Source organism: Equus przewalskii, unplaced genomic scaffold (genome assembly GCF_037783145.1).
Source record: "Equus przewalskii isolate Varuska unplaced genomic scaffold, EquPr2 contig_12893, whole genome shotgun sequence".
Classification (NCBI taxonomy): Eukaryota; Metazoa; Chordata; class Mammalia; order Perissodactyla; family Equidae; genus Equus; species Equus przewalskii.
Window position 1 is genome coordinate 26146 of NW_027227115.1, and position 26456 is coordinate 52601.

General features: G+C 41.3%; 1 protein-coding gene across 1 annotated transcript in view; it reads left to right on the forward strand.

Annotated features, from left to right (window-relative positions):
- LOC103544746 (Fc receptor-like protein 5) overlaps positions 1-26456 on the forward strand; it is a 56267-nt gene that overhangs the window by 17357 nt on the left and 12454 nt on the right. The window contains 7 exon segments of the mRNA XM_070606758.1: positions 11896-11916; positions 13164-13418; positions 14377-14631; positions 14931-15215; positions 16781-17065; positions 19659-19937; positions 22788-23066. Of these exon segments, the coding sequence (XP_070462859.1) occupies positions 11896-11916; positions 13164-13418; positions 14377-14631; positions 14931-15215; positions 16781-17065; positions 19659-19937; positions 22788-23066 (1659 nt within the window).

Sequence of the window (26456 nt, forward strand, 5' to 3'; positions counted from 1 at the left end):
TTTGTTTCAGGGTTTTTGTATCTATGCTCATGAGGGATATTGGTCTGTAGTGTTGTTTTCTTGTAGTGTACTTGTTTAGCTAACTTCATAAAGTGTGTTTGGAAGTAATCTCTCCTCTTAATTTTTTTTTTTGGAAGTTTCTGAGAATGATTGGAGTTAATTCTTCTTTAAATATTTGGTAGAATTCAGCAGGAAAGCCATCTGGTCCTGGGCTTTTCTTTTGGGGAGATTTTTCTTTTAATAATTCAATCTTCTTACTTGTTATTGTCCTGTTCAGATTTTCTATTTATTCATGATTCAGACTTGGTAGGTTGTATGCTTCTAGAAATTTATTGATTTCTTCTAGGTTATTCAATTTGTTGGCCTACGAAGTTCATAGCAATCTCCTTGGTTGTTCATATTTCTGTGGTATCAGTTATAATGTCTCCTCTTTTATTTCTGATTTTATTTGAGTCTTCTTTTTTTCTTAGTCTAGATAAAGGGTTGACAATTTTGTTTATCTTTTCATAAAACCAGTCTTAGTTTTATTGATCTTTTCTATTGTTTTTTAATTCTCTATTTGATTATTTCTGCTCTAATCTTTATGATTTCCTTCGTTCTGCTACTTTTGGGCTTCTTTTTCTAAATCTTTGAGACATAAAATTTGGTTGTTTATTTGAAAGCTTTCTTTTGTTCTTAATGTAGGCATTTCTTGCTATTAACTTTCCTCTTAGTGTTACTTTTGCTATATTTCATACATTTTAGTATACTATGTTTCCATATTTGTTTCTCTTAAGATACACCCTCCCCATACCCCCTTCTCTTCTGGTAATCATTAATGTATTCTCCTTATTTGTGTGTTTGATTGTTTGTTTTATCTTCCACATATGAGTGAAATCATATGGTATTTGTCTTTCTCAGTCTGACTTATTTGCTCAGCATAATATCAAGGTCCATCCATCTTGTCACAAAAGGCACAATTTTGTCCTTTTTATGGCTGAGCACTATTCCATTGTATATATATATACACCACATCTTCTTTATCCACTCATCCATTGATGGACACTTGGGTTGCTTCTATGTCTTGCCTATTGTAAAGAATGCTGTGATGATCATAGGGGTGCATACATCTTACTGACTTGTTGATTTCCAGTTCTTTGGATAAATATCCAATAATAACCAATAGTGGGATAGCTGGATCATATAGTATTTCTATTTTTAATTTTTTTGTGAAATTCCAATGCTGTTTTCCAAAGTGGCTGAACCAGTTTGCACTTCCACTAGCAGTGTATGAGGTTTCCCTTTTCTCCACATTCTCTCCAACACTTGTCATTTCTTGTCTTGTTAATTATAGCCATTCTGACAGGTGTAAGGTGATATCTCATTGCAGTTTTGTTTTGCATTTCCCTAAGAATTACAGATGTTAAACATATTTTCATGTGCCTGTTGGCCACCTGTATATCTCCTTTGGAAAAAGCCTGTTCATATCCTCTGCTCATTTGTGGATAGGGTTGTTCATTTTTTTGTTGTTGAGTAGTATGTGTTTTTTACATCTTTTGGAAATTAACCCCTTGTTGTACACATGATTTGCAAATGTTTTCTCCCAGTTGGTAGACTGTCTTCCCATTTAGTTCATGGTTTCCCATTTAGTTCATAGTCTGATATAGCCCCATTTGTTAATTTTTTCTTTACTTTCCCTTGCTTGAGTAGACATGGTATTTGAAACAATGCTGCAAAGGTCAATGTCAAAGAGTATACTGCCTATATTTTCTTCCAGGTGTTTTATGGTTTCACGTCATACATTCAAGTCTAATCCATTTTGAGTTAATTTTTGTGTATGGTGCAAGATAATGGTCTATTTTCATTCTTTTGCATGTGGCTGTCCAGTTTTCCCAACACCAATTATTGAAGAAATTTTCCTTTCTCCATTGGATCTTCTTGGCTCCTTTGTTGAAGATTGACTGGACATAGATGTGTAGGTTTATTTCTGGGCTTTCGATTCTGTTCCATTGTTCTATGTGTCTGTTTTTATTCCAGTACCACAGTTTTGATTACTATTGCTTCTATTGTATATCTCAAAGTCTAGGATTGTGATGTCTCCAGCTTTGTTCTTTTTCTCAGGGTTGCTTTGGCTATTCAAAATCTTTGTTGTTCCATATAAATTTTAGGATTCTTTGTTCTATTTCCATGAAGAATGTTATTGGTGTTCTGATTGGGGTTGCATTTAATCAGTAGGTTGCTTCAGGTAATATGGACATGTTAACTGTGTTTATGCTTCCAATCCATGAGAATGAAATATGCTCCAGTTATTTACATCTTCTTCAATTTCTTTTTTTTTTTTTTTATAGATTGGCACCTGAGCTAACATCTGTTGCCAATCTTCCTTTTCTTTACCCTTTTTCTCCCCAAAACCACCCTGTACAAAGTTGTATATTCTAGTTGTAGGTCCTTCAGGTTCTGCTATGTAGGACACCACTTCAGCATGCCTTGATGAGCAGTGCTAGGATCCGAACCAGTGAAACCCTGGGCTGCTGAAGTGGAACGCACAAACTTAACCACTTGGCCACAGGGCCGGCCGCCAATTTCTTTCAATAATGTCTTATAGTTTTCAGTGTATAGGTCTTTCACCTTTTTGGTTAAATTTATTCCTAGATATTTTATTCTTCTTGTTGCAACTGTAAATGGGACTGTATACTTGACTTCTCTTTCTGCTAGTTCATTATTAGTGTATAGAAATACAACTAATTTTTATAAGTTGATTTTGTACCCTACAACGTTGCTGTAGTTGTTGACTATTTCTAATAGCTTTCTGCTGGATTCTGTAGGGTTTTCTACATAGAGAGTTCTGTCATTTGCAAATACTGACAGTTTTAATTCTTCCTCTCCTATTTGAATCCCTATTGTTTCTTTTTCTTGCCTAATTGGTCTGGCCAAAACCTCCAGTACCATGCTGAATATGAGCGGCAAGAGTGGGCACACTTGTCTTGTTCCTGTGCTGAGATGGATGACTTCTAGTTTTTCACCATTTAGTATGATGTTAGCTATGGATTTGTCACATATGTCCTTTATTATGTTGAGGGACTTTCCTTCTATACCCATTTTATTGAGAGTTCTTATCATAAATTGATGTTAGAGCTTGTCAAATGCTTTCTCTGCAGCTATTGAGATGATCATGTGATTTTTATTCCTCATTTGGTTAATGTGGTGTATTACATTGATTGATTTGCACGTGTTGAACCATCCCTGTGTCCGTTGTATAAATCATTGATCATGGTGCATGACCCTTTAAATGTATTGCTGTATTCGGTTCACCAATATTTTGTTGAGGATTTTATCATCTATGTTCTTCAGCGATACTGGCCCATAGTTTTCCTTCTTTGTGCTGTCTCTGCTGGTTTTGTCATCAGGGTAATGTTTGCCTCCTAGAATGAGTTAGGAAGCAGTCCATCTTCTTCAATTTTTTAGAATAGTTTGAGAAGGATAGGTATTAAATCTTCTTTGAATGTTTGGTAGAATTCTCCAGAGAAGCCATCTGGTCCAGGACCTTTGTTTTGGGGGAGGTTTTTGATTACTGTTTCAATCTCTTTACTTGTGATTGATATACGCAGATTTTCTCTTTCTTTTTGGGACGTTGTTTGAGTCTAAGAATTTACCTACTTCTTCTAGAATATCAAATTTGTGGGCATATAGTTTTTTATAGTATTCTTATAGTCCTTGGTATTTCTGTGGTATCCATTGTAATTTCTCCTCTTTTGTTTCTAATTTTATTTATTTGAGCTTCTCTCTGTTTTCCTTTGTGAGTCTGGCTAACGGTTTGTCAGTCTTCTCAAAGAACCAGCTCTAGTTTCATTGATCACGCTACTGTTGTTTTTTTTTTTTTTCAGTCTCTATTTCATTTATTTCTGCTCTAATTTTTATTGTTTCCCTCCTTCTGCTCACTTTGGACTTCACTTGTTCTTCCTTGTCTAGTTCTTTTAGATATAGTTTAAGATTACCTATTTGATATTTTCTTGTTTGTTGAGGTGGGCCTGTATTGTTATGAGTTTCCCTCTTATAACTGCTTTTGCTGCATCCCAGAAGAGTCGGTATGCTGTATTTTCATTTTCATTTGTCTCCAGGTATTTTTGAATTTCTCCTTTGATTTTGTCATTGATCCAATGGGTGTTCAGTAGAATATTGTTTAGTCTCCACATATTTATGACTTTCCCAGCCTTTTTCTTGTAGTTGATTCCTAGTTTCATAGCATTGTGGTTGGAAAAGATGCTTGGTATGATTTTAATCTTCTTAAATTTATTGAGGCTTGCCCTGTTTCCCAACATATATTCTATCTTTAAGAATGTCCCATGCGCACTTGAGAAGCATGTGTATTCTGCTGTTTTTGGATAGAATGCTCTCTCTATATCTATTAAGTCCATCTGATCTAGTGTTTCATTTAAATCCACTATTTCCTTGTTGACTTTCTGTCTGGATGATCTATCCATTGATGTAAGTGGGGTATTGAGGTCCCCTACTATTATTACATTTCTTTTAATTTCTCCCTTTAGGTCTTTTAATAGTTTCTTTATATACCATGATGCTCCTGTGTTAGGTGCACATATATTTAAAAGTGTTATGTTCTCTTGGTGGCAAGTCCCTTTTATCATTACATACTGCCCCTCTTTGTCTCTTATTGTCTTTTTTATCTTGAATTATGCTTTGTCTGATATAAATATGGCAACATCTGCTTTCTTATGTTTGCCATTTGTTTGCTTGGAGGATCATCTTCCATCCCTTCACTCTGAGCCTATGTCTGTCTTTAGAGCTGAGATATGTTTCCTGGTGGCAGCATATTGTTGGATTTTGTTTCCTAATCCATCCAGCTATTCTCTGTCTTTTGATTGAAGAATCCAATCTATTTACATATAGAGTGATTATTGATATATAAGGGCTTAATACTGCCATTTTACCTCTTATTTTGATTGTTCTATATTTCCTTTGTTTCTCTTCCACTGTATTTCCTTATGGTGGGTTTCTGTGGAGGTTTTCTCTTTTTTTAGGAATTGTGGTTCTGCTCTGATTTTTTTTGTCTAGTGGTTACTGTGAGATTTTTATAAAAGCTCTCATAAAAGAGATAGTCTGTTTTCTGATAGCATCTTATCTATATTAACCTAAGCAGGTTCCATTCCTTCCCTCTTCTCCTTCTGAGTTACTGTTGTCACAAATTCTTCTGTTTTGTGTTGTGAGTTTGTGACTATGTCGAAGTGTTGTATAGTTACTTTTGATACTTTCCTTCCCTTTATCTTTTAAGTTATAATTAAGTGTTTGCTACCCTGTTCTAAAAGAGAGCTGCAATTTTCTGATTTTGTCTGTCTCTTTATCTCCCTGCTCAAAGCCTTGTAGACCTTTGCCTTTTTGTTTCAGATATGAGAGCATCCTTAATCAATCCAGTAGGGGAGGTCTAGAGGTGATGAAGCCTCTCAGTTTTTGTTTATCTGGGAAAGATTTTATTGCTTGATCATATCTGAAGGATAGTTTTGCTGGATAGAGTATTCTTGGCTGAAAGTTTTTGTCTTTCAGTATTTTGAATATTCATTCCATTCTCTCCTAGCCTGTAAGGTTTCTGCTGAGAAATCTTCTAAAGCCTGATAGGGGTTCCTTTGTAGGTCACTTTCTTCTTCCTTGCTGCCCTTAATATTTTTTCTTTGTCGATGACTTTTTCCAGTCTTACTATTATATGCCTTGGAGAAGATCTTTCTACAGTGATGTAATTAGGAGTTTTATTGGCTCAGGTATTTGTAAGACTGATTCCTTCCCCAGGATTGGGAAATTCTCAGCTATTATTTCTTTGAACAAGCTCTTTGCTCCATTATCCCTTTCTTCTCCTTCTGGGATACCTGTGATCCTTATGTTATTTTTCCTAATTGTGTCAGATATTGCTCAAAGAATTTCTTCATTTTGTTTTAAGTCTTTGTTTCCTCTCCTGCTCCACTTGACTCATTTCTAGGTTTCTATCCTCGAGCTCACTAATTCTCTCCTTTATATAGTCTCATCTGTTTTTAATGTTTTCTACATTATTTTTCATTTCACTTATTGTGTTTTTTATCTCCAGAAGTTCTGTTTTTTTGTTTTTTTAGAGTTTCAATTTCCTTGATGAAGTACTCCTTCTGTTCACTAATTTTATTCCTGCCCTCATTGAACTATCTCTCTGACTTTTCTTGTAGCTCATTTTCTTTATGACAGCTATTATGAACTCTCTGTCAGTCAGATTGTAATCTGTGACTTTTAAGTTTGGTTTCTGGAGAGCAGTCCTTCTCCTTCTCTTCTGCCATGTTACTGTAGCTCTTCAAGGTGTTTGATGAATTGGTCTTCTGCTAACACTTTTATGATACTAATCACCTTTCTTATTTAGGTATGGCTTTGGTTACTTTGTTTCTGTCCTGCTTTGGGTTATATTTGAGAGCCTACACATTCCTCTCTCCACTGCCTCTGCCAGGGGCATCATCAGTGCCCTCCTTGTGCAGCTCATGCCTCTGTGGCTGCTGATGCCTTTCCTTTAGTCTCAAGTGTCACTACCAGGGTCACCAGGCTGCAAGCATTTCTAATATTTCTGTGGTCACCTTGGTCTTGTGTTCCTCAAGTGGTTCTCCAGAGGCTCTTCTTGGGTTCAGATGCTGCTGCCCTGTGCACCACCTGTGCTGCTGTTCTTGGCTTTTCTGTGATTTCTGGTTGCACTGCAATCATGGGTGCTGGATTCATAGGTGTTGCTGTCACTGCTTGGGCCAAGGGACTTGGAGAACTGTGCACAGCCCCCACTGTTGGTGGAGCTGATGTTGGTGATGCCATGACTGGGGGCTAGATCACCAGTTCTGCTGTGGTTTCTGAAGCATCTGGTCATAGGTTCCACCTGCTACCACTGGGGGGAGGAGGGGCTAAGCAGGTTTAAGTTTTTGTGGTTGCTCACTGTGCAGCTTCTGATCTCTAGTGGTAGCTGGTGTGTTTTTAAAACTCAGGTTAGAGTGTCCCACCCCAGCTGGGAAATCAAGCTTTGAATACTATCTCCACTGTTGGAAAGACCTGGCCAATGCTTTAGAAGGGGTAAGGGGTATGCACACTGGATCTGCTGGTAGACAGGCAGGGAGCACTCTGATCCACACTCTCTGCCCTTGCCAGACTGTTCAAGCAAGCCACGCTTGTATCCTTGCAAATTTCTGGACCAGTTTGGGGATCTGTGCCTTTAATCATTGCTGCTAAGGCAGGCAGGAGGGGGCTTCTCTCTAGTTCCACTTCCTTCCAAGGGTCCAGTCCACCCACCTTCAGCTGTATAGATGCCTGGATTTCTTATGCATTCTGTTGTGCTGTGTAGGGAATCCTCTCTTGGTCAATGGATGTTGAACTCATTGTTGGATATGAGAATATGTCCAATTGGATGTGACTTAGAGGGGAGAAGCAAAGGGAACAACTCACTCTGCCATGATGCTGATGTCACTCTCTACTGTAGTTTTTTTTTCTTTGTGATTACCATAATTACTGAGAAATCTTATAATTAAGGGGTCAATTTAAACTAAGAACTATACTTTAATCGCATTTAAAAACTCTCCTCTTTCTTCTCTTCCTTCCACATTTTGTTTTGATGTCACAATTTATATATTTTTATACTGTTTGTACATTAAATAATTGTAGTTATAGTTGTTTTTAATATTTTTTTCTTCTTTTAACTTTTCTGCTTGAGTTAAACATGATTTATGTACCACCATTATAGTGTACTATGGTCTGAATATTTGTGTCCCCAAAAATTCACATGTTAAAATCCTAACCCTTAAGTTGATACTATCAGGAGATGGGGCCTTTGAGAGGTGATTAGGCCATGAGGGCAGAATCCTCATGAATGAGATTAGTGCCCTTATACGTGAGGTCAGAGAGAGCTCTCTCACACACTCTGCTATGTGGGGTTACAGTGAGAAGATGACTGTCTACAATCAACTGGATCCTCACCAGATACGAATATACTAGTACCTTGCTCTTGGACTTTACAGCCTCCAGAACTGTGAGAAATAAATACCTGTTGTTTATAAGCTACCCAGTCTATAGCATTTTTGTCATAGCAGCCTGAATGGACTAAGAAACAGGATTAGAGAGTTTTGAATTTGACTACACAGTTACCTTTACCAGTGAGTTTTATACCTTTGTGTGTTTTCATGTGCTAATCAGTGTCTGTTCATTTCAACTTGAAGAGTTCCTTTTAGTTTTTTTGTAAGGCAGTTCTCATGGTAACTCTCCCAGCTTTTTTTGTCCTGTGAAAATCTTTATCTCCCCTTCATTTTTGAAGGACAGCTTTGCCAGGTATAGTACTTGGGGTTGGAAGTTTTTTTCTTTCACTGTTTTGAATATATCATCCCACCCTTTCCTGGCCTGTAATATTTCTACTGAGAAATCCACTCTAAGTCTTACCGGGGCTCCCTGGTACGTGAAGAGTAATTTTTCTCTTGTTGATTTCAAAATTCTCTCTTTGTGTTTGACTTTTAAGAATTTGATTATAATATGTCTTGGTTTAGATCTTTTGATGTTCAACTTATTTGGGGTACTTTGAGAATCATGAACCTGGGTGTTCATTTTCCTCCTCAGATTGGATAAGTTTTCTGTCATTGCTTCTTTAAATAATCTTTATGCCCTTGTCGTTTGCTCTTTCTGGGACTCCAGTAGTGTGTATACTGGTTATTTTAATGGTACCCATAAGTCACATAGGCTTTCTTACACTTTTTCATTCTTTTTTCTTTTTGTTCCTTTAACTGGATAATTTCAAATGACTTGTCTTCGAGTTTGTTGATTCATTCTCTTGCATGATTGATTATGCTATTGAAGGTTACTGTTAAACTTTTTGGCTCAGTTATTGTATTCTTTAGTTCCAAGATTTCTGTTTAGTTCTTTTTTATGTTTTCTATTTCCTTTTTAAAATTTCCATGTGGTGTATGTATTGTTTATCTGATTTTATTTAGTTGTCTGGGTTCTCTAGTAGTTCATTGAGCTACTTTAAAACAACTATTTTGAATTCTTTGTTGGGTAGTTCATGGATCTCCATTTCTTTAGGGTCAGTTACTGGCACTCTATTAGTTTCCTTTGGTGTTGTCATGTTTGCCTGACTCTTCATGATCTGTGCAGCCTTGCATTGGTGTTTGTGTATTTAGAAGAGCAGGCACCTCTTCCAGTCTTTACAGACTGGTTTTGGCAGATAAATCCCATCCTCTGCTGCTTCCTTTGACTTACAGGGCTGCCTCCAGGATTGTGATGGAGCAGGGCTGGAGCTGGGCCTTGCAGCTGTTGCTGGGTCTGCACTTGGGTCTTTAGTTAGCAACTGTGTTACTGGGGATGTGGATGGGTGTGATTTCTGCTGGGTCTTTGAGTACAGCTCTGTTGGGTCACTTGGGTGGTCCCTGGGGAGCAAGAACTACCTTTGGACCACAGTGGAGTGGGAGTGGAGCAAGGTCACAGGATTGCTTCAGCAACAGCAGTCAGGTCTGAGGTCGGTGAGCATGTTACCAGGGCATAGATAGGCATGGCTCCTCCTTGGTCCCATGGCAGAAGTGGCTGGTGGCAGAAACACAGACAAGTAGGGCTAGAGTTGAATCCACAGGAGGATGGGGCAGCTTTCAGTTTGCAGATGGGGTTATAGTCAGTGAGGCTGCCACCAGGGCATGTGCCGGTCTTCTTAAAGTGGCTGTCCTTGGTCTTGGGCTCCACTGGGGTTTCACAACCCCCTTACTTGGATCTGGAATCTTCCCACTTTTTTCTGAAGATGGCTGCCAAATATTGGTTTCTTTTTGGGGGGAATGCAGGGTGTAGACCTCTTATTCCACCATCTTGCTTCCAGCACATGATATTCTAATTGTGCCTGTGAGTGTGTATAAGCCTCTATCAATTCATACACATAAACTGGTTGGTTTTCACCAAAGTGGAGAATATTAGAATAAAAAATATTTATTCATTTACTCAAAAAAATTTTAGTAACATTTATGCACAGCACTTCACTAGGTGCTGAGCATAATGGGAAGACATGGGAGGCAGTATTTCTGTGCTCAGGAAGCTCCTTATACAGAAGGGCCCCCAACAAGACCAATGTATAAGAAGCAGCTATGTAACAAGATCCCAGTTAAATAACTGTCGAGGCAAAGTTACCAGAGATGGTGCAAGCAGCTAATAAAGTATATGCAGGTAGCTGGTAATGACTTTATGAAACAGAGGGGGACTAGGAGCTGGAGGGGGCAGGGATGAAATGGAGCACAATGCAATAAAAAAGGACCCCACAGTTGGAAGCTGCATGAAATACTTCAGAAATAGGAAGTACATTCTAGTGTGACACCAATACAGAAAGGCAGAACAGGGTAATGGCCAGGAGCATGCGCTTTGGGGTCAAACAGGATGGGTTTAAATTAATGGGCTCAAAACTCCATTCTGTCACCTACTGTCTACTTAAACTATTTTTGGTGTGTAAAATGGGGATAATCAATCATAAAACTTATCTCATGGGGATATTGACAAGATTACATGAAATAATATATGTGAATGTCTACCACATAGAATGCATTCAGAAAAATATTAACTACATTTAAAACAATACAAAATCCATTTGACCAAGATATCTAGGTAATGGCAAAGAATCCATTGATCTCTATAAAACACTTAGGTTTAGATGACTCCTCTATCAGCCCCATGTGGACCAGAACAATATCTCTCTCTCACACACACACTGCTGGATTTCCATTGTCTTGTCCAGTTCCTAGCATATGGTTGGCATTCCAAAAATTTTTGTTGAATAAATTAACCAAATCTAGCCCTCATCTGGAATGTCTAATCAACTTATAAATTTGCCAATTTTGCCTCCTTTCTCTCCCCATTACCCAATTCTGAAACCTGTACCCACCTATCTCTACTTATTGAACTAGTTCTCTAATTAAATGATTACATAATGAATAAATATTCAATAAATATTTATGGAATGTCTCCTATTTGCCAGGCACTGTTATAGGTCCTAGGGAATACATGGTGAACCTGAGCTCACAGAATTTCTACTCTAGAGAGGGGAAAGTAAACAAACAAAGTAAAGAAGTAAGTAAGATAATTTCGGATAAACACTCTGAAGAAAATGAAACACAGTCATCTCTTGCTCTGCATCCTAACTAGTTTCTCTGCTTTACATCTGGTGTCACTGAAGTCTACCTACTGCCAGAGTGATACATCTAAATTACAAATTCTGACCTTGTCACTCTCCTACTTGAAACCCTTCCATGGATCTCCATTGCTTTTATAATAAAATCCGAGCTACTTACCATCCATGACTTGGGCCCTGCATGACTCTCTCATCTGATCTCTCCCACTACTCCCTACTTCCCAGAACCCCCAACTCATGAACACAAATGCCATTTCTTCACTTTTGTGCCCTTTCTCCTTTGATTACCCTCCCTATAATCTCTTGCCACACACAAACATCTTTGCCTGGCTGACTCCTATGTTCTCATTCAGTTTTCTCAAGCATCACTTCCTTCAGGTACCTTTAATGATCAGCTTATCCTGTTTACCACACACACACACACACACCCTATACACTGGGATGGGCGGCCCTTCTGTGTGTTTCTAGTATTTCACTTACACCTTGTATGATAATTATATTACTTTGCTTCATATTTCTGTTTCTCCCACCGATCAAATTCTTGCTAGCAGATACCATTTTTCATTCATCTTACAGGTCCAAGCACAATGCCTAATATGTATAGACAATTAATAAATGACCATTAAATTTTTAAAAATGAGTTTTTAATGGAAGAAATAATAAATGGACAGAAAAAAAATAGGCATTGCCTTTGAAAAGCCAACGAATTCTTGTTCTATGCTTACCTCTGGTTGGTTATTTATTTATTTATTTATTTATTTATTTGTGTTTTGCAGCTCCTATCAGTGGACAATTTGGTGAGTTCTCCTTTCTTTTGCTCTTCAGTGTCTCTGGATAAAAATGTCTCCCTAATAAATATGAAACATTTATAATGGCTGTCTGAGGATCCCTAATGTCTCCTGTTCTTTTTGTGAAGACCAGTAGAGATGTGACAATGTCACCTGGTCTATTGACATTACCCAGGATAGCTTCATGATCACCCTCTGAACCTCCCTGGAAGAAGTGGTATATGCATAAGCAGCTCCTGGTGTTTGCCATGCCCCACACTTAGTCCTATTGCAAATGGACTCCAGTTAACAAGACAAGATATCTTCCACTCCACTGCAAATGTGCAGGGCTTGGGATAAGATTTTCCTGAGCCAGCAAGCCAGAAAAGCTCCTCTGAAAACATCACATTGTGGAGATACGGCAGCAATATTGCATCCTATACAGTTTCAGGAGTAAAATCCTCCAGGAAATGTGTGGAGAGCATGAGAACATCCAACAACTGAGCCCTTAAAAGGAAGAAATGCATAAAAATTGGAGATTACGAGAGAAGACGAATTGTCTGTTTCACATACTTTCTTAGTTCTGACTCTCATTGCCATTCTTCTCGGTCAGAGAATGTCTTGGATACTTGAGGACCTATGAATAGCAAGAACACTCTTAAATCTCGCTCTTTGTCCAAAATCAGCTGCAGCAGAATTTCATCCTTGTCTAGGTCATGTCTGGACTCCAGTGAATGACTTGTTCATCCTTTGCTCTGCCACAATTAGCTATGATGGGATTTTTCTGATCATTTGCATCATCATGGACAAAATGAAGGTGTTAGACAAGTTCATCTCTCAAGCTTTTCTCAGTGCCAAAATCTTAAGATAACATAGTTCATCCTCTTAGAGAAAGTGCAAAATTGTGATTTTAATAACTCTTTGGGAAGTTCTTATGGTTTTATGAACAGGATGAAGTGGCAGGGGCAAGGGGTGACTTTTCTAGGATCCGTTACATAACAGGATAAGTAGCCATTTTTTCCCATTGACAGTTGGCAGTGAATCTTGCTGCTATTGCCCTCTTAAAGTCATTTTGCTTATTGCCATCCCCTGAGCAATCACTGTCCCCTGGGAAGGTGAGTGCTCTGGCTGACACGCAGACTTGAGTGATCAATAACCTTCCCAGGGGGTTTTCTTTGGGATTTTCTAAAGTCATATCCTCCAGTCTGTCCCCCCAAACCACAGTAATGGGGACTGCAAGCAACTCAGCTCAGATTCTTTTTGTCTTTTCTCCTCAGCAACTGGACCTAAATCTGTGATTTCCCTCCATCCTCCATGGACCGTTGCCTCCCAAGGAGAGAAGGTGAAACTGATTTGCAATGGACCTCACTTCAGCCAACCAGGGAAAGCAACATGGTACCGTTGGTACCATAAGGGAAAAATATCAAGTGAAACCCTAACTAACACCCATGAGGTTCATGATTCTGGGGAGTACAGTTGCCAGACCTCAGGCTCACTCCTAAGTAACCCTGTGAGCTTGCTCTTTTCTGCAGGTGAGAAAAAAGTGAAAGAATTAAAAACTTTTGAAATCATATAGTTACCTAAAACTTACCCAATATTTACTGAATCAGAATCTATAGGAATAGGACTGAGGAATTTTTATTTTGTACAAGCCTCTCTAGTAAAAGGAAATTTGAGAACAATTTATTTGAATGGTTCCTGGATCTATGGATGGTTTTAAGAATAGATCGTTTACATGAAATAATAAGCAGCATGAGGATTATTCATATTTAGAGATGATAGATAGATAGATGGGTACAGGGATAGAGAGTTGGAGAAAAGAAGAACCATTTCCTTTTTTGTCCAAAAGCCACCTGTTTTGAATTTGAAGCAGTATCTCTCTAGTTATAATGCTCCTTAATTTAGTGAACAAGGAAACAGTATAGTAGCAATGAATAAATAAAATGCTTATCCTCTTTGACCCGACAATTCCCCTCTTAAGAATTTACCTACTGAAACAATCATGGATATACACCTACGAAACTGCAGGACCTTAAATGGTCAAGAAAAGAAAACTCATTAAATAAATTACTTTGCTGCCATTGAAGGAAACTTCATGACCATTGAAAACTGGGTTCAGTAGTGATATTGATAACAGAAAAGTGTTCAGGGCATAGTAAGGGAAAAGCAAGTTATCAAAGAGATGAATATTATTCCAATTTCATAAAAAAAAATACACACACTCTCACATACATGCACATGGAAAAGAGAACTGGAAAAGCATATGCCAAAATCTGGGTGGTGAGATGATAGGAGATTTTTATTTACATTTCTGCTTTCCTAATTTTTTCAAGACATATGTGTTCAATGTAAAATCAGAAAGCAGAAATGACAATTATTTTAAGAATGCTTTTCCCAGCCCTCTTTCCTATAAAATCTACTTGGAACAATAACAAAAAGAAGGGAGAAACAATGAGGTGAAAGAAATAACTGGTCTTGTGTTTCCTACAGCTACCCTCATCCTGCAGGCTCCACTTTATGTGTTTGAAGGAGACTCCGTGTTTCTGAGATGCTGAGCAAAGGCAGGAGTAGCACTGACTAATGTGACCCTATACAAGAATGATGGATTGCTGGCATTCCTTAGTAACACCTCCGACTTTCAGATTCATCAAGCAGATCTGAAGGACAATGGAGCATATCACTGTACTGGATTTAAGAAAGGTTGTTGCTCTATTATTTCAAACAGAGTCAATATCCAAGTCCAAGGTAAAGACTTCATTACTTGTGAAATGGGTTAGTCAGAAGCAGGGTCTCTGAGGTTGTAGAAGGGAGAATAGGAAGAAAAGGGTGGACTGGAATACCATTGAACCTCCGGGTGCATTTCTGTAAGGAACAGAGAAAGCGCAACTGTGCTTTGGGCTGAAGGATGCTAGGAATCAAAAGTGGCATCTCTTTCTGTGCCTGCTTTTGTATGCTCTGCATGCCGGTGCTGAGGATGAATTACGTTTTTCTCCAGAGCACTTCCAAGCCTCATTGCTTTGGGGACTGTTGTAATCTTTCTGTAGAGCTGCTTCACCATCCTGTGCTGAGAGCCAACTCCTCCTGGCCCACTGAGGGGGAACCGGTGACCCTCACCTGTGAGATCCAGCTCCCACCACAGAGGTCAGATGTCCGGCTCCAGTTCTGCTTCTTCAAAGATGGACAGATCCTGGGGCCAGGGTGGAGCAGCTCCCCAGAATTCCAGATCAACACCATATGGAGAGAAGACTCAGGGTCTTACTGGTGCAAGGCACAGACAGTGACTTCCCGTGTCTGGAAACAGAGCCGGACATCCCAGATATATGTGCAGAGTGAGTGTCAGTGGGTTCTGAGATTTCCCAGGACTGGGGCTTCCCAGAGCCAGACAGGGTTGCACATCTTCTTGGGCCACTGGTCCATGTGGAAAGTGCTTCTCATACCTATGGGAAAGGGAACTGTACATCAACTCTTGTGGACATCTTAGAAGAACTTAGAACCAAGAAAGTCTAAGAAAAGGTTATGTTTTTCCTTCAGCCCCATGAGATAGAACTCTTTCTTTGCCCTCTGAAAGCTGTCTTCCTTGACACCATTTTTTTTCCTATTAGGCCCATAGGCATAAACTGTGGGCTATGGCAGAGCCCTCTGGCTAGGCTGGATGGACTCTGCTCAGCCAGATGGACAGATTCCTAGAATGTTAGATGCCTGGATCAGAACACGCAAGAATAAGACAATCAAAGGACAGAAGTTTTGGGAATAAGTGGTTCCAACTTAATGCCACCAGGGATGGTTTTGTACCAACTTTTGCTTTTCTCTAAGTCTCTGAAGTTGTATAGGTTTCAAGCACAACTGCTACCCAATGGTCAATTGCCTCCCCAGATTAAATTTGATCTGTCTAATAGGAAATCTTTTTGAGCATTAGGAAGGGATACAAAGTCTGGGGTGGATGCTTTGCTGAGTGAGAAGGGAGTGAAAGTGGTAGGACACTCTATAAATTCATTCCCAATCCTAGGCAAAAAAAAAAAAAAAAAAAAGGTTCTATAACTATTTCTTCTAAACTTCCTAGATTTTATAATCTTCTCTTCTCCAATCACAGGTAGCAGGTATTTCTTCCAACACCAGTTTAAAGAATGACAATTCAGAGAAGGTGGAGAGGTTCTTCCCCAAGACTTGCAACACAGTAATTTTTAGCATAAAATCTCCCCCAACAGAATTAATGGAACCCCAGCCTCTAGCTCTGTTCCCACTGTGTTCAGGTATCTTGATCTTTGTGACCCCAGGAAGACTCAAAAAGACACTGCTCTAGTCCAATATCAGTATGTATCCACCTAGAGAGTGGAGCATTTTCATCACAGATTTTCCCACCTAGGAGGACTGTCCTGGGTCCGCCTCCTCTGACCATTTAACTGACAAGCTAGAGGGGATAAGAAGTGCTTGCTTGAGGGTAAACTTATTGTATATGCCAATGATTGATGTCCATCTAGCCACTGCAGTGACCACAGCTCCAGGACAAGCATCTCTGATGCCAGATCTCCTTGGCCCCTTCACCACCCCCACCACTTCCCCCAAGCAATGCCTGGGTACTGGATGTAATCTCTGGAATGACTGGCTTGTGCTCTGCCAGGAGATAGGTGGGACATGAGGGAAAGTGGACAGGGTTGCCTCTTTCATTGAGCAGGATCCTCCACAAGATCATTAGGGAGCAGAGAGTCTCCCAAAGCATGGAGGGAACACAGTCTCTCCACGACTTCCTCCTTCTTCTCAAGGAAAAAGCCCAATTCCACCCCAGGCCAATACTTCACCTTGGATCAGCAGATTTAGCCCTTCCGATCCTATGACTCTTTTCTATCCATGAGTACCCCACTGCCAAGAGTCTTATACGTCATTTTTATTCATTTAGGAGTTGTTGCCAACGTCCAAATGCACACCCGCCCAGCCTTAGAGTTGGTATTTGCAGGGCAGGAACTGGTCCTCATCTGCTCAGTAGATGGAGTCCCAGGGCCTGTCAGAATCTTCTGGTACAAAACATCAAACAAGAAGCCTATGAAAGCAAAGATTCAGAATTCCCTGAATGAAGAATTCAAGATCACCATGGTGAAAAAGAGAGATGCTGGAGAGTATTACTGTGAAGCCAACAACGGTCGCCTCTCCTTTCGCAGCAAGCCAGTGACCATCAACGTGAAAGGTGCGTCTGCTAGATATTATCTGAGGAATGGGTTATTAAACTTAGTGAAGACTACAAGGTAGTTGGGAGGGAATGGATATCGATAGTTAACAACAATTTAATACTCTGAATAGCCCTTTATTTTTACAAATTCCTTCTTAGTGTAAGTGAAATGTCTCCTGGGAATAAAGGCATAGCAAATACAATATTAAAACCAGGTCTCATCTGGCTCTGTGTCTCTCGTTAAGCCTCATTGATTTAAGGATGTGCAGGGACCCTCCCTGACCAGCTTGTTGTCTCTTTCAGCCCCAGTAACACATCCTTTCTTCACCATCAGGGCCCCTAGGGTACAGGATGTTGTGAAGAAAGTGGTCGAGTTTCACTGGGAAATCAAGGGAGCCTCTCTCCCATCCTGTATCAGTTTTATCATGAGGCTGAAATCCTGAGGACCCCAGACCTCTATAGAGGAGGAGTGTCCCTCAGTCTCCGTGCCCACAGAACATTCTGGGAATGACTCCTGTGCCAAGATGGTGGCCTGGGGATCCAGCCAGCAAGGAGAGGCCACTTTCTATCAAAAATGAATTAACTGACCACAAGAAGTCACAGCCAGGTTCAGGCTGCATGTTCTCCACAGTCTAGAGACTCCAATTCTGAAATTCGCAGGCTTTGGCTCACATGGGATCAGAGCAAGCTTGTTACCTCCACTTGGCAGTTCTGAGCTCTTCCCTGTGACCACATTCTCAGGAACTCAGGAATTCCTTAGAGTGAATCAACATGAAAACATACAGTCTGACCCAAACTCCACTAACATAGTTATGAGAACTTTTTAGAGTCCAAACCCTGTCAGATCAGCAATCTCTGGCCAAAGAGAAATTACAGAGTTCAGCATCACCTGACTTAGATAATACTCAGTCCTTGAGTCTTCTGTCAATCAACAAAAGTCCAGCCACTCCTGGTTTCACTCCTTCTCTTACTGCTACCCAACAAATCTCTACTCTTACCTGCTTTTTGTCTCTTACCCAAGTCATCTGCATTAGTGTGTTCAGGCTGCCATAACAAAATACTGGGTGGCTTAAGCAACAGAAATGTATTTTCTCACAGTTCTGGAGACTAGAAGTCCAAGATCAAAGTGCCTGTAGGATTGGTTCTAAGGAGGGCTTTCTTTCTGGCTTGCAGTTGGCTACCTTCTCAGTGTGTCCTCACATGGCTTTTCTTCTACGTGGGCTGAGAGAGAGAGAGAGGTCTCTGGTGTCTCTTCCTCTTCTTATAAGGACATCAGTCTTATGGGATTAGGGCCCCACCCTTATAATCACATTTAACCTTAATTATCTCCTTAAAGGCCCTATCTGTAAATACAGTCACAGTGGGGGGTTACTGGGGGTTAGAGCTTCAACGTATGCATTTTGGAGGGAAACAGTTCAGTTCATACCACCATCCTAATGTCCTCATTGGCTCCCAGATCTTGGAACAAGTGTCTATCTCTTGTGGGCCTCATTATTCAACCAGCCCAGATACTGTCACACTCCTTAAAGTGTCTGCAGCATCCCTCTCTCTCTCTCTGGTCTCCAACATCTGTAGAACTCTGTTTCTCTCTTTTGTCCTCTGAATCCCCAGATACTTAAGTACTGAATCAATCTGAGTAGCTCACAAGTCATTTCTATCTACCAGAGATATGGAAGCATCCATCCACATGTTGTCTCAATGAAGTTAATTTTTGACAATAACCAGTGTACACAACCATGTATGTTACAGAGACAGGTAGCAACATCATAGTAGCAACATCATAGTTACTCCAAAGATGTAATTGTGGGGGTAGGGAGAACCCCAGACTTCATCACCTTCTGTACCAGTATCTGATGCCATCCTGCCCTCAAAGCTGCAAAGGTAGTTGTGGTGGTGAGAGGAAAACAGCTTCTGTGGAGCCCTGTGCCATCCCCTCCACTCATGGCAAACTCCAGGTCCACTTTTAAGGAGATAATGTTATTCAGCACTGGACCAAGGGTCAGGAGACAGAGCCAGGTCCTGTGTGGCTCTGGAAACAGCCTACTGAGTGGTGACAGGCAGGTGTCCTAACCTCTTCCTGACTCCATATACTCACCTGTAAATGCAGAGGGTCATATTGGATGCAGGGAAACTGTAGGAACAGAGGAGAGGGTCCTGGAAGAGTGTATGAGTTTGTATTTGCCAATGAACATGCAGAGCCCTGAGGCCAACTCCAGTGAAGGGAGAACAGTGACTGACAAGAAACTCAGAATGGCTTGGCAGGTAGGGAGCAGCTCTTCCACGGTCATACAGCAGAGGGAAGGAACAAGGTAAGGGTGTGGGTCTGATGACAGTAAGATAAAGGACTTTTTCCCTGAGCATGGCGTTCCCTCTGGAAAATAGGAGTGAGGTCACCTACAAGGGGAGACAGGAGAGGACAAAGGGGGCTAGAGGTCTGACGGGAAAGGAAAAGACCAGGGTGAGGACAGGAGAGACCTGCTGAGAAAAGCCTGGGGAGCCGCTGGGCCGCCCTGAGGCCAGAGCAGATGAGATGGGGCATTTCACTGGCCACTGGTTGAAATCGACAGTAAGGGGCAAAAGCAACTGTTGATTAATTTTTTCTGTCCCTCAGTTCCCTTGTCTCCTCCTGGCCTCACCCTCAGCCCTCCTGGGGACCGGGCTCCTGAAGGAGATGAGGTGACACTTCAGTGTAAAGCCCAGAGAGGTTCTCTTCCAATCCAGTACCAGTTTTTTCGTGAAGATGTATTTCTCAAGGAGATAGAAGTCACTTCATTGAGAACAAGCTCCTTCAGCTTCTCTCTGACTGCGGAGCATTCTGGGAACTACTACTGCACCGCTGACAATGGCCTGGGGGCCCAGCGCAGCAGAGCAGTGCACCTCTCCATCATCAGTAAGCCCTAGATTCTGCCAATCACCCAGCCCTGGCCTCTCTCACCAATCCCTCCACAAATGCGTTCCTACCTTCCAGTTTCCTCTGCTTCTTTCTCAGGCTCACCCCATGTCCTTCGAGACTCCCTGGCTCACTGAAGCAGCTGTTGGCTGCTTTCGAGCCTTGTTCCTTGAGCAGCCAGGTACCATTACACCCCTGGCTGTCTGCACGGCACTTTCTCTCTCCTGGCCCCCAAACTTTGAGGAGCCAAATGCTTTTCTCTTTCTCTCCACTTGTCTGTGAATCCTCAGATGCCTGATTTTTTATTTAGTAAGTTGTTCTCAGTAGCTACAAAATCAGTTCCCAGGGGCACAGAGGTGTCTTCTGTCCAATTAATATTGGATATCGATCACGAACAGTGTACAAAACCATGTAAGATACAAAGACAGGTAGCAGGGTCATAGTTACTCAAAAGGTGTCCGTCTCGCTTAAGCACTTTCGGAGTTGCTTAGGCAATAGCGGGAGGGAGAAACAGACAGGGGAGCAGTTGGAAGCAGGGCAAGAGAGAGCCCCTCGTGAGCAGAGATGCCTTCACCTCTGCTCACTATGCTTGATGCCTCCAAGGCCGTGAAGGGAATTGTCAACCAGTTATGAAGTTAAACGGTTTCTGTTGAGCCTTGAATCTCAGTTTCGTGCATCTATGTACAGCCAAATTCCAAGCCCAATTTTAGGGGACAGTGTGATTTAGGCTTGTGTTAGTGGCAGAGAGTCCAGTCCTAGTTGGTCCTGGAAGCAGCTTCAGTTTCCTCTTCTGCAAAAAAACAAAACGAGGTTGGAGACAAGCTAAAATCTAGGCTATCCCATGACAGATGTGCAAAAGACTCCAAAGGCGAGGATCAGAAAACCCTTGAGGGAGATATCAAAGGAAAGAGACAGACTGGCTGTGCTCCTGAATCCAGAGGCCCGAGGAAATTGGAGGCAGTGACGTTATTATCAAATGCTCTCACAGATGTATAAAGTTCTATACAATGACACATTTATTCACCAAATAAATGATTGTTTTATATATATATATATACTGTATGCCAGACTGTACTGCTGTCCAAGGATGCATCAGACTAGACCAACATGGCCCTGTGCACACAGTGCTTAGGGTCTAAGAGCAGATGTGCGTGAGCAAGAGGGCAAACACCAATCCAAGGGAGAGAAGTACCAGGAGGCTGTGGGGCAAATGGGAGAGCACCTCAACCTGAGTGGGATGAGGGGAAATTTCTTAGAAGAGTTCATGTGTGAGCTGAGACCTGAAGGTGAATAGGAAGATTCCAGGAGAAGAAAGGAGAGGTTGAGGGAGGAAGAAAGAGGCTGTGTTCCAGGTTGAGTCACGTGCTAAAGAATTGTGGTGAGGGAAGGAAGAAATGTTCAAGGAACTGGAAGGAGATCTTTTCTCATTGACCGCAACATAGAGGGAAATGGTTGGAAGGGGTGGGATGAGGTGGGGGAGGGAGGCAGGCCCGGGTTATTAGGACTTAGAAGCAGTGGTAAGGGCTTGGGCTTTATTCTTAAGGGTAATCTGAGGCCCGAGAATGGTTTTAATATTGGGGAACATCACTCCAGTCGCAGGGTGAAGAATGGATGGTAGAAGGGCCAGTCTGGGGAGCAGCCAGGAATAGAGGAGATGGACTAAGAGGAGAGTGCATAGTCAGACAGAACCCCAGGCCAGCCTCTGCTGAGAAGGAGGGACTCTGAGAGGAACTGTGTCTGAGAGAAGAGACACTATGGAAGTGTGTACCACAGAAACCAAAGGACAGAGTGTTTTAAGCAAAAGATAGTGGGCCAATTCAGATAAGGCAGAGCTGATAGATGAGGAAAGCTAAAGTCACCTCCCCTGAATTTAGTCACAAAACACTGAATACAAAAGCAGAAGAACACAAATGAGAACTGGAATACTGGGGTTTGACTGCTGGCTCACCACTTACTAACTGTGCAATTTAACCCCTTTGGGCCTCAGTTTCCTCATCTGTAAAATAGAAACAATAAAAGTACCTGCCTCATGGGATTGTTTTGATAGTTAAATTAGCATCTGCATACATGTATTTACAAATTATATATGACAAATACATGTACACCAGACACATATATTAAAGCACTACATTGTCATTATAAGTGTCTCTTATCATTATGAGCATCATCATTATAATCGTAAACATGAGCTATCAACTTTAGTAGAGTGGTGAGAATAAAAACCAGGTTGTAATGGACAAAAAATAAATGTGAGGTACAGAAATAGAGACAATAAATTTAGGCCACTTTTTCCAGAAATCTGTCCACAGAAAAAAAGGAGAAAGGGGCCATGGGGAAAATTAAATGCAGTTAGGGTTATTTTGTTTGTTTTGTTGTTTTCTAGTGTAGACAGGGTTAAGTGCATCTAAATGGTGTTTGCAAGAAGCCAACAGAATCAGAGAATTTACATCCAGGACACAGGCAGGGGGGCTCAAGGTCAAGCAAAAGAAGGATCCTCCTTTGGTAGCGGGGAGGGACAGCCCTTCCATGGTCACTGGGCAGAGAGGAGGAGCGAGGGGCTGATGTAGGTAAGGGTGTGGGTCTGATGGCAGCAAGATAAAGGACTTCTTCCTCTGGTAAACAGGAGTGAGGTCACCTACCAAGGGGAGACAGGAGAGGGGAAGGGGTCAGAGGTCTGAGGGGAAAGGAAAAGACCAGCGTGAGGACAGGAAAGAGCTGCTGCGAACAGCCTGGGAGGCCGCTGGGCCACCCTGAGGCCAGTGGAGATGAGACTGGCATTTCACTGACCACTGGTTGAAATCTACAGTAAGGGGCAGAAGCAACTCCTGACTAATTTTTTCTCTCTCTTAGCTCCAGTGTCTCCTCCTGTCCTCACCCTCAGCCCTCCTGGGCCCTGGGCTGTTGAGGGAGATTTGATGACACTTCACTGTGTAGCCCAGAAAGGCTCTCCCCCCATCCAGTACCAGTTTTATCATGGGGACGTCACCCTGGGGAGCAGTTCAATTCCATCTGGAGGAGGAGCATGCTTCAGCTTCTCTCTGACCTCAGAGCATTCTGGAAACTACCACTGTACAGCTGACAATGGCTTTGGTTCCAAACATAGTGAGGCCGTTAGCCTCTCTGTCACAGGTAAGCCCTGCATTCCTGCCAGTCACTCATCCCTGACCCCTCTGGCACCAACCCCTTCAGAAGTCTTCATGTACCTTCCAGTTTCCTACCCCAACGAACCTGATGTCCCACTTTGCTCCTATCTCATAGAGCCAACTATCTGTGGGCCTCAGTCCTCATCCAGCCCTGGCTCAGCCAGACCGCTAAGATAGCTCAGTACATTCCCCAGCTTTTACCAAATGAATGTATTTTCTCAAATTATCTTCTCATGACCTGTAAGTTCAGTTCCTAAGCCAATTTCTCTTAACTCGATGCACAGAAGCATCTTGCACTTCCCTACTAATGCTTAAATATTAGCTTAGCTGCAAGCACAGTCATGTGGACAAAGCATGGGCAAGATCTTATTTTCTCCAAAGAGTTCCCAAGCAGTTCCAGCTCTCACAGTAGATTTGGAGAGGGCTGAAGGTGAAGGGAAGGGAGGAAATGGCTTCCTGGGAACCAACTCCTTGGTTTTCTGGGGTTTCTATACTCTCTTGTCTTAATCCATTAAACTAAGTGCTATTTTATTGTGTTGTGTTTTGTTTGCTTTTTTTTCTTTGTGAGGAAGATTGGCCCTGAGCTAACATCTGTTGCCAATCTTCCTCTCTTTGCTTGAGGAAGGTTGTTGCTGAGCTAACATCTGTGCCAATCTTCCTCCATTTTGTATGTGGGACACCGCCACAGCATGGCTTGATGAGTTGTGTGCAGGTCTGCACCCAGGATCCAAACCTGCAAACCCGGGATCTCCGAAGCACAGCGTGCAAACTTAACCACTATGCCACCAGGCCAGCCACTATTGTCTTACATTTTAAAAATTTTGTTGCAGTATGACATACATTCAGAAAAGTGTATATACCTCATAGGTCTATAGCTCATGGTTACCCATGGAATCATAAAAAAAATGTCATTTTAAAAGCAACATTGCTTCTGTTTACACCTGGATCTTTGTTTAGTAGAGTGAAAGTTTAGCTTTCTTTTCAGAGAAGCAGAAGTATGATAGAAAAATCCTGAATCTGGTTCCTCAGAACATTTTACATCACAAGAAAACAGAGACCCCAGGTGTCCCCAGTGAGTAAGGGTTTATTGTATGAATATTCAGGTAGTAAGAAAAATAAGAATGATGACATACCGAGATTAATCGAAGGAGAATGGAGAGATCTCACAGAATATAATTTATTTCTCAAAAACAGATTATATTGATCCCTGATGAGCCTAGAAGCTTCCATTACTCTCTACTCATAGGCCCATCAACAATTTTATTTCTCTGTCCTTTTGCCCCATTGCCCATGCAGCTTCTAAAAGTGTGCTCCACTCTCGTTCCCTCTATCTCATGACTTCTCTTTACTCTGGGCTTCTGCTGACCCCAGCATTGACTGCCTTGGGCTTATGGTAATGACTACTTGCTCTGTTTCAGCTTCTGCTCCAACTGCCAATGCTATACGGCTCACTGCCAACCAGTGGTTCTAACTAGTCTAACTAGTAGGGCAGCCTAGCCTCTAAGCCACCTCCTAGGCCACTGATAAGTCAATACATGGGTTGTTCTTAAACAAACTGCCCGCCTCTAGTTCAGTAAATTATGGACAAGATAGCAGAGTCACTTGGGACAACATGACACATAATGAATTATGTTTAAGAAAATACTATTTTTGGGGTAAGAAATAAAAGTACCAGGCACAGCAGAGACTCTGAGGTCTCCTGGAGAAAACCAGTGTATGTGAAAAACACATTGCCCGGGTTGTCTGGTATAAGTATGGGTCGGAAAACCTGAAATCTAGCTCTGGCTATGAAAATAGCTAGTTCATAATTTGGGCAAAACATTTAAACTTTATTTCTCTTACTGTTTCCACAAATATTGAAAGTTAGATAAGATAATAATTAGTATCCCTCTAGCCTCAGAATTCTGGGATTTGACCTGGAACAGGAACCCAAAGACCAGGAATCCACAAAGTTCTGGAAGAAATGAGGCAGAGAAAGAGGCTGAGAAGCATTTGCCAAAGTCCCATATGAGAAGACCAGGGACACTGTGGCTTCCACAGAGCTGGGCTCACTTACCTGGCAAAGCAAGAGAGAGCATCCCCCTGACAGAGTCTCATCCTCGCTCACAGGGAGGCATTAGGGGAGGTACTTATAGGGTTTCAGAAGCAGAAATTAGTGAGAGTGTGATTGTAACCGAAAGTGTGGTCTGGTCAGAATTTGTCAACTAGGTCGAGTTGCAGGAACAGTCTGTGGTCTTGGGAACACAGGAGTCCATTTGGAATTCCTATTACTATGGTCTTGTCTTGGAACATATGTATCTGAAGGATCACTTGCTCCTCGATAGCTCCTGCTTCAGATCATGGAAATCAAGAATGACCAAAGGAAGCCTTCCCCATATAAATTGTTGGGTAAAGAGATTATTTAAGAAAATTAAATGTTCTGAGACCCAGACTCCAAAGCCAGAACCCAATCTATGTAGGATAGCCCCCAGCCCTAAGGCATCCTCTATCCCATTATCACGTTTTATTTTCTTCTCGAATTTAGCAATATCTAAAACCTCTTTATTTCCTGTTTCTTGTCTGTCTGCCTCAATACCAGAATATAAGCTTCATGAGGATGGAACCTCATCAGCTTTGGTCTCCTCTACATCCCTGTGCCTGCTTGGTGTCTGGCACAGAGGAAGTCCTCAGTCAGCATTTGTAATTCAATGAACAAAAGGTCTTTGAGGTGAGATGAGGAAGAGAAGAGCAGGGAAAGAACACTGATCTTTGCATCTGCTTGTATCAACTGGACAAATAAATGAGCTCTAAATTAGCAAACAAGTTGTCTGTGAGCTGAAAAGCTTCACTGTGAGCCAGGCAGGCTTTCTGGCAGAATAATCTACTTTATTTGAGGGAATGTACCCCAAAGAAAAGACACAGAGATTTCATGGGAATGTGTTCTGATTCAATATACCCATTTTGACTCTATCAACAGCCCTTGGTCACTGAAATATATACACACACACACACACACAACACTCTCAAGCAAACACAAGACTCTGAATATAACTTTATTTATTGAAGGATAATCAAAACAAGTCCAATATGAGAATCTTTGCATTGATGCATTTAAAATTATAAAAGGGAAGAAAAGATACATAGTAAGCAGTATTTTTAAGAAGAATTGCTAAAGGAAATAGAAAAAAAAATCTTCTGGATATTCTCAACACAATTAAAGAAAATATGGACTCCAGGGAAAAAAAGTACAAACAGGAATTTTAAAAGATTAAAGAAGATGTGATAAGATAACAGAAGAGACTAAAAAATCACCTAGTGAAGCTCAGGAGGAAAACCAAAGAAAATTATAAAGTTATTTTAGAAATGAAACCCAAAGTTGAGGCAGTAAGAATATGTT